Below are 9,283 nucleotides of genomic sequence, written 5' to 3' on the forward strand. Positions count from 1 at the left end.
AAATATCAACAACTAACGAATGTTGTAAATATCAACAGGTAGCGAACGTTTTCAAGGTTTACTAAATATCAACAGCTAACGAATGTTGTAAATATCAATAGGTAGCGAACGTTTTCAAGGTTTACTAAATATCAACAGATAGCGAATGTTTTCAGGATAAATGGGCACAACAAGAAACGCGGCCTAATAAACACACTGCACATTCAGTTGGTGTATAAATCAAAGAGAGGGACACTACCCCAGGTGGACTATTTGGGGAAATAGGTACGACAGCCGACTGATATAAGTACATTCACATGTTTGTCGCTCGATTTTTGTCATGTTTAAAACATGTTTTCAAAATCTGTTATTGTAACTTTAGCCATCTTACACTACATTTTGACGAACCGATCATCTACACGCATTATAAATTTCGACCAACATTCTGTAGATCCTGAAATTAATGCGATCATAATATTAAAGCGGAAAATGCGAGTTTGTATTATTCGCATTAAAAATATGACCCATTTATTTCCATGTTTTCTCCAGCAATAGTCCAGCAAGCTATGTGGCACACGCTAGTAAAACAAAAATTAAAATACATTTAGAAAACAATTGGAGCACAATTCACCATAGGCAAGACAGACTAATTGTCCAATAGTCCAGTGGATTTTAGCATGCTAATCCTGAAGTTAACCATTTGTTTGTTTTTACTGTTCAAGTTCGCTGCAACTTTCTCGACATATCTTAGGAAGATATAGTTATAATGGTACATGTAAAGTAAAAAAGTAAAGTTTGTTTTATTTAACGACGCCACTAGAGCACATTGGTTTTTTATCTTATCATCGGCTATTGGACGTCAAACATATGGTCATTCTGACACTGTTTTTAGAGGAAACCCGCTGTCGCCACATAGGCTACTCTTTTTACAACAGGCAGCAAGGGATCTTTTATTTGCGCTTCCCACAGGCAGGATAGCACAAACCATGACCTTTGTTGAACCAGTTATGGATCACTGGTCGGTGCAAGTGGTTTACACCTATCCATTGAGCCTTGCGGAGCACTCACTCAGGGTTTGGTGTCGGTATCTGGATTAAAAATCCCATGCCTCGACTGGGATCCGAACCCAGTACCTACCAGCCTGTAGACCGATGGCCTAACCACGACGCCACCGAGGCCGGTCTAATGGTACATGCATGCTAATGTTTAGACACATTTAGATATGCTCTGAGTTGATCTCGCGTAAGAAGCAAAGTAAAAGTGTTTTAGAAATAACAAAAAGAAACCACTATTTTTGTGTGCAATTTTGAAAACAATCGGCTCAGAAATCAATAACTTATAGTAAATTCCATAGTATGAAAAAAAGATGTTTCCTGTGGGACGGACTATAACTATCTATCCCCCTCACACATGCGCGTCCGGCATCGTGTGGTGCCGTGGTTAAGCCATCGGACACAAGGCTGGTAGGTACTGGGTTCGCAGCCCGGTACTGGCTCCCACCCAGAGCGAGTTTTAACAAAACTCAATGGTAGGTGTAAGATCACTACATCCTCTTCTCTGTCACTAACCATAAACAACTAACCCACTGTCTTGGACAGACAGCCCATATAGAGGTGTGTGCCAAGGACAGCGTGCTTGAACTTCAGTTGGATATAAGCACAAAAATAAGTTGAATGAATGAAAGAAACACATTCGCGCGCACATTAAATTTTGACTGATAGTTCAGTATTTGATCCAAAGGACATCTTTAGGCCACGATACGTTATCGCCGATGGGCAGTGGTGACTGGTGGTTGAGAGGATCAAACGGCATCATCCTGTGCTTAGTTAGAAAGCGAATGATGTCAGTCGCGTCTTCTCTTCCTCTGTGATACTGCCATTCCATCAGCATGGCCCTCACGTCCACAGTCGAAAAGAAGTTATCTGCCCCTGCTAAAACTCTCGCTTCGTGAGTCTCAACATCCAGCTTCACGATGACCTTGTCAAAGGAAAACACCTCCAGCAGATCGTCCAGAAGAACCGCCTCTACTGTGTTCGAGTCTGAAGGATCTGCCTCCTTAATCTGAGTCGCTCCAACGTTATCTTTGAATCTTCGGAAGGCCACTTTGTATCTCCTGTCTGATAGAGCGTTATGGATGACGTAAACCTCACGATAAAAGCGCCCCAGACGGATGGAATTGCAAAGTCTTCGAACATTTTCATCCAGTGGTTCAATGGCCAAAACCCGTCTGCCCATTTTGGCAAATGTCAGACTATATGTGCCAAGGTTAGCCCCGATGTCAACAAAATCCGCATTTCTGTCTCTCTTCATTAAACTGTAGAGTGCGTGCACATTCTGTCCCTCCCACATACCATGTTTTATGATACTTCTTGACACGTAGACGTCATCTTTCACTGGATAGACGTAGATGGGAGTGTCGCCTGCAGGTGACTGTAATATAGCTACGCTGCTGTTAATAATGCCGCAAGTAGCATTACTCGCGATCCACCGCTGCCCATGTCTTTGTAAAACTATAGACCCGTTTAATATGAAACGTTTCACGAATCGCGTAACGTTTTCCTCATACCCAACAGCCGGTGCATGCGTAATGAGGGTAATGGTGCCAATTATGTGACCTAGAAGTGTGCAAATAAATATCAGAAGTAAACATTGACGAATGCAACGCTTTAATTGTATTCTGTGTTTTTGCATTTTGTGTGCGTTTTACTTTTTAAAAGATAATTACATGTTGAAAAACGTCAACCCACAAATGTTAATTCTACCATGACTTTGGAAAATACTCGATTCTGATTGGCTACACACCTTAAATTAGAGGTGTTAAATTTACGATGAATACCTCTGATTTAATTAGGCCGCTTTACTCGTGTAGGAATATGAATAGGTGGTTATCAACAAAGAATTCAAGATGACATCTATACATTTGACATTGGAACGCTGGTGGATATTTTCGATCCAGAAAGAGAAATACATCCTGAATGGTTCGATGACGACATGGAACCCAGCGATGGGGAACACAACGAAACAAGCGTTCGGTTTGAAATGTCATTTAGCGGTGTTAAATACACGATAAACTACCTCCAATCTGACACCAGATGATGTTTATCTCCTAATTAGTACTGGAGGATCGCTGTTTCCGTCAACACATCTTTAAAATCTGTTTTTCAGCCACCCAGCACTGTCCTATGATCCAATAGTCCTCAGTGGATAATAGTAGTCACAATCGTCCTCACGAGACACGTGCACAAACACGGGACGATCAAATATTGAAATGTACGTACAAATATACTGGTCATCGTAGCAAACGTTGCTTCCTTTGAAAAGTTAACTAGAACAAAACTCTGCACAAGTAAATGGTTAAAAACTAAAGATGGTAAAATGACGTCACATGGAAACTTCATTTGCAATAACTGACGTCATTCCAAAAAATATTTTATTTATTTATTTCATTTTATTTATTTATTTAGTGGTGGTGATGATAGTGGTGTTAAAATAACCGCGGTAGCCCGATCTGTGATCAATACTTAACTGGTATTGTAGATAGGGGTGCGTTTCTCGTTGTGTCTCTGTATCCTGAACACATTCGCTAGCTGTTAATATTTAGTAAGCCATCTAGCTATCCTGAACACATTCGCTATCTGTTAATATTTACAACATTCGCTATCTGTTGATATTTAGTAAACCTTTCAAACATTCGCTAGCTGTTGATATTTAGTAAACTTTGAAATCATTCGCTATCTGTTGATATTTACTATAATACACCCACCTGCTGTCTTGCGTACAACCTTTAAATATCTACGGTGATTTACAATTGAACATAATAAATTGTAATAATATTAATCATAGTGCCTTATTTCCACTGTTGTCTGAAGACACTTGCATTAAAAACACAGTTTGTGTTGAAGATCTGTTATAATGGAGATCACTCGCTTCAATGTGTATTTTATTCTCTCTGTACAAGTTGCTTCCCTTTGAACTGTGTTGCGTTAAACAAAAATCATGGAACGGGATTTCGCCTAGTCGATTGAGCGCTCGACTGATGTTTTTGCGTTGTAGGATCGAATCACCTCAATGGATCCATTCAACTGATTTGTTTGTGTTTTTCTCGTTCCTACCAGTACACCACAACTGGTCAAAGGCCGTGGTATGTACTTTCCTGTCTGTGAGAAAGTGCATATAAAAATCCCTTGTGCTTCTAATAGAACTATGTAGCGGGTTTCCTATCATGACTACGAGTCAGATTTACCGAATGTTTGACATCCAATAGCCGAGGGGCGGAACGTAGCTCAGTGTTACAGCGCTCGCCTGATGCGCGATCGATCTATGATCGATTCCCATCGGTGGGCCCATTGGATTATTTCTCGTTCCAGCCAGTGCTCCACAACTGGTGTAACAAAGGCCGTGGTATGTAATATCCTGTCTGTGGGATGGTGCATATAAAAGATCCGTTGCTGCTAATCGAAAAGGGTAGCCCATGAAGTAGCGACAGCGGGTTTCCTCTCTCAGTATCTGTGTGTGGTCCTTAACCATATGTCCGACGCCATATAACCGTAAATAAAATATGTTGAGTGCATCGTTAAATAAAACATTTCCTTCCTTCCTTCCAATAACCGATGATTAGTTAATCAATGTGCTCTAGTGGTGTCGTTAAACAAAACAAACTTTACGTTTACATGCAATAACGAACGTAAAGTCTTTCCCCGTTACAAACTGTACAATCTAATTAAAATTAGCTCCACTATTACATGTGGATCTAACACCAGCCAGTTGGAGCTCATGTCTACCAATCAAAAGCTTACTTGCAGAATCCTGCCAGTGATTTAAAAATAATTTGAAAACATTCCGAATTATCCTGAGGGTATACGACATGTTTCGTGTGAATTACGAATGCCTTAAAACATGTTTTATTTTATAAAATGAATAATTTGTAATGTAAAAATGAAGACTGATTTAGTTTGGTTTTTTTTATAAATAAATAAATAATTTTTAATGTAAAATTGAAGACTGATAATACGTATTGGTATGGTTCGCTGTAATGCGGCCACTAAAATAGACTCGCCCGAAATTTTTAGAATTTGTATGCTCCCAAATAACGTTTTAAAAGGCGAAGTGTGATTGGTCAATATTTAAATTATTATTTACAGACGAAATGTTACCTGGACATTGGGGACTACGCAGTGTTGTTAGCAATCCGATTAAAATTAGTTCTACTGGTCTAAATAAGGCATTCGTCATTCACATGAAACATATCGTATACCCTTAGGATAATTCGGAATGTTTTCAAATTATTTTTAAATCACTGGCAGGATTCTGCAAGTAGGGTTTTGATTGGTGGACATGAGCTCCAACTGGGTGGTGCTAGATCCACATGTAATAGTGGAGCTAATTTTAATTAGATTGCAAACTGTATAGCATTAAACACAATCTTTTATGCAGTATAAACATGCAACAAAGATCAAACTTCATGTTTATTTAATATGTAGCAGGCACGGCGGTGCAGGGTGGGGTGGGGGAGGGGTGGGATAGTCGGGTAGAGGCTAAGTAGAATGCAGGAAATTACATCTAGTGTTAAAAATGTTACGGGTGAGCATACCTCCGAACCCTACCGGTCTCGGTGGCGTCGTGGCAGGCCATCGGTCTACAGGCTGGTAGGTACTGGGTTCGGATCCCAGTCGAGGCATGGGATTTTTAATCGAGATACCGACTCCAAACCCTGAGTGAGTGCTCCGCAAGGCTCAATGGGTAGGTGTAAACCACTTGCACCGACCAGTGATCCATAACTGGTTCAACAAAGGCCATGGTTTGTGCTATCCTGCCTGTGGGAAGCGCAAATAAAAGATCCCTTGCTGCCTGTCGTAAAAAGAGTAGCCTATGTGGCGACAGCGGGTTTCCTCTAAAAACAGTGTCAGAATGACCATATGTTTGACGTCCAATAACCGATGATAAGATAAAAAATCAATGTGCTCTAGCGGCGTCGTTAAATAAAACAAACTTTACTTTACCTCCGAACCCCTAGATACTTTGCTTTGCGCCCTCGATCTCAATTAGCCCCCCCCCCCAATATCTACTTGCTTTCCACGTTCCTGTGTAGACGAGATTAAAACTGTGCACATGGTGATTTACGCTTACAGGCTGATATCCGTAATCAACTCTTGTGGACTTCGAAGTTTGATACTTTACGAACTCCGCCCACAGTCGCTAGACGTGCAGTAGTTGTGTACAGCAGTAACACGTTTTAAATAATATACTTCATTTCTGGAAATCAACTTGGTCCTGGAAGGTATCGTAACTTTACGTTGACACTTAGCAGTCGTACGCATGTGTTTGGCATATACTTCACGAAGAAAATTACGCCACACACACACGCACGGAAGCATACAAATGCACACACACACACACACACACACACACACACACACAAACACACACATGCGCACGCATACATACACACACAGACCCCCCCCCCCCCACACACACACATATAAACAGATACACACACAAACATACACAGACACGGAGACATATACATACAGATACACACACACGCACGCACACGCACACACACAAACACACGCAGAGAGAGAGAGAGAGAGAGAGAGAGAGAGAGAGAGAGAGAGAGAGAGAGATTGTTTAGTAGAAGAATACATTACATTTACTGTAGTTTTGTTTTTAGCTGAAACATGTAATGACTTGTCAACTTGGCAGATAATAGGTGGCAAAGCTGTTCCTTAACAACTTTCTTTTCTTTTCAACTTATTTTTGTGCTTATATCCAATTAAGGTTTAAGCACGCTGTCCTGGGCACACACCTCAGCTATCTGGGCTGTCTGTCCAGGACAGTGGGTTAGTTGTTAGCGGTTAGTGAAACTCGCTCTAGGTGTGAGCCGGTACCGGGCTACGAACCCAGTACTTACCAGCCTTATGTCCGATGGCTTAACCACGACACTACCGATGTCGGTCTTAATAACTACTGTGTGCCATCTAAGGACAAAATATAAACTATTAATTTTATGAAAACTAAAAAAAAAAAAAAAATTGTGGAAAAACAACAAAATAAAATTAGCAAAAAGCCCCTGAAAATGACCAAAACTCATAATTGATTGTTGTTTTAATCCACGAAAATAGTCTATATACCGCTACTTTATATGTGTTTCGCATCAAAATCTTGCCGGACTGTATCATGAAAAACAGTGAGGTCAGGTCAGGTCATAAGGTTTTACGTGTACATTCAGAACAAGCTGTTGTAGCGCACGCCTGTCATGGGCACAAGAGCCGGCCTTGGCCGGCTCCTCCGTCCATGACAGGAAAGGTGGGGGGAGGGGAGAGGAGGGACCGCCTGCACTGGCAGGTGCAAGGGAGTAGGCGGGTAGGGGTGGTGGTGGTGCTATCAATTTTGATTGAGGGAATTTGGCGCAATTTTGAACGGTGGGTCGAAAGGTAAATGGCCGAGCTAATATAGGTTTTGATATTAGTGAATCGAGAGTAGCTCGTTAAAAACCGTGAACTAGGCTACCCCATTATAAACCGGTCTATTTGCATTTGATTGAGCACTAACATAAAAATACTTTTGTTGAATTAAGAAAACCTTTCCGAAAACAAAGTGCACAAATGAGGAAAAGACAACTAGACATTCAAAATATTTGTATACATTGGAAAATGTATACACGGCCGCCATTTTGCACTGAGCGCACTGTATTAAATGACGTGTAATATTAAACATACCTAAATAAACAGCAGTTTTACACCGCTGTTATTGTCAAGACAAGACAAGACAAGACTAGACAAGTATTTATTACACGCAGGCCGTATTCAAAGCCCCGTCTTTGTCCTAGATTCATTGCCTAGAGTTTTGGTGACGTCACGTGACAAGCGACACTCTTGACTTGACTAGTTATTTAACCTATCCATATACCTGTATGGTTTCGAACACGCCTATCCCGAGTCCGGCTTCCGATAAGATCGGGGGTCCATCTCGGGACAGGAATCACCTAACTAAACAGTCAATATGGACATTTTGAAAATTAAAGGGACATACCCTAGTTTTTAAACACTAAGGCATATTTGTTTTACTATTATAGCCGTTTTTGACAACTGAAATCATACTTTACTTAGATTTTATTGTTTAGATTATCCATTTCCGTACATTCGAAGTGTTTTTGGTCACCCTGGTGTTTTTAATATCACAAAATGCATTTCTCATATTTTTAAAAACGCACGTGCGTCTGAGAAGTAATAGTTATGGAGTCGAGTTTTAGTCTATTTTTAGAGGATATTTCACCATTTCAAAGTCACAGCCTCATATTTCTCTCAGTTGTAACTTTATTCAAATGTGTTACAGGTTTGTCGATTAACTAAACTTAGTGTTAATTTTCACGGGCTGAAACTAGGGTCTGTCCCTTTAACTAAACTTAGTGTTAATTTTCACGGGTTGAAACTAAGGTATATCCCTTTAAGGCCAGAAAAAAATAAAAATAAGTGGAGCCACTCTTGAAAAATAATAGCTCGGTTTACTGGAAGAATGTCAACATTAGACTATGACATGCATTTAATCTCTTCACAACAGAAAATGACATGGATATTAACATTTGTTGGTTGATTTTGACAACAGAGTGAACAAAGTAAACATTATTTCATCAAATCGATCGTACATTACAATGGGACTGTGTAGAAACCATTTCCCGTTAATCGGTTCGGTATACGGTTACTCGCGGATATATAGTCCTAGCCTGTATTTAAAGTAATTGTTTGGTCATTTACAACTGAAATAAATCACAGTTTGTCAACACGGAAACGTACAGAAGCACAAATTAAATATCACGTTTTGACCCTAGATTGCAGTGCATTGATTCCCTTTACTGACCTCTCCAGTTAATTTCAGCCGTCAGATCCCGTTGAACTTTTACTCCGCAATTGCCCCCATCGCAAATATTTTATAAATATGTTTATCATATAATAGCTAGCATATCCAGTGGAATCAAAGTATGTAATAGTTTTCTGATCACATACTTTCAGAATTTTGAAAATTAGATGTAAATCAATCGAGGTCACGGCACTACGTTTATTGACATTTAAGCAAACGTACTAGGCATGGGCGTACATAGGATTTTGAAAAGGGGGGTTCCAAAATAGATTGCAGAGATACTGGGCATATATTTCTATGTTGAGTTTTGAAAAGAGGGGTTCCAAAATAGATTGCAGAGATATTGGGCATATATTTCTATGTTGAGTAAATATAATAATGTCAGATATCAATGTCAGATATATTAAATTACAAAAAAGCGATTTCGGGGGGGGGGGGGGGGGGGGGG

General features: G+C 40.1%; 1 protein-coding gene across 1 annotated transcript; it reads right to left on the reverse strand.

Moving 5' to 3' along the window:
- Positions 1 to 1,555: 1,555 nt before the first annotated feature.
- On the reverse strand, positions 1,556 to 3,318 carry LOC121386693. The gene has a single exon (XM_041517685.1). It carries the CDS (start codon positions 2,668 to 2,670, stop codon positions 1,702 to 1,704), a length of 969 nt encoding a protein of 322 aa, XP_041373619.1. The 5' UTR covers positions 2,671 to 3,318; the 3' UTR covers positions 1,556 to 1,701.
- Between the last annotated feature and the right edge of the window lie 5,965 nt (positions 3,319 to 9,283).

Source organism: Gigantopelta aegis, chromosome 12 (genome assembly GCF_016097555.1).
Source record: "Gigantopelta aegis isolate Gae_Host chromosome 12, Gae_host_genome, whole genome shotgun sequence".
In the NCBI taxonomy this organism is placed as follows: domain Eukaryota; kingdom Metazoa; phylum Mollusca; class Gastropoda; order Neomphalida; family Peltospiridae; genus Gigantopelta; species Gigantopelta aegis.

Excerpts from the sequence above, each read along its gene's own strand:
- LOC121386693 (XM_041517685.1), bottom strand. The coding sequence starts at position 2,670 with ATGCAAAAACACAGAATACAATTAAAGCGTTGCATTCGTCAATGTTTA.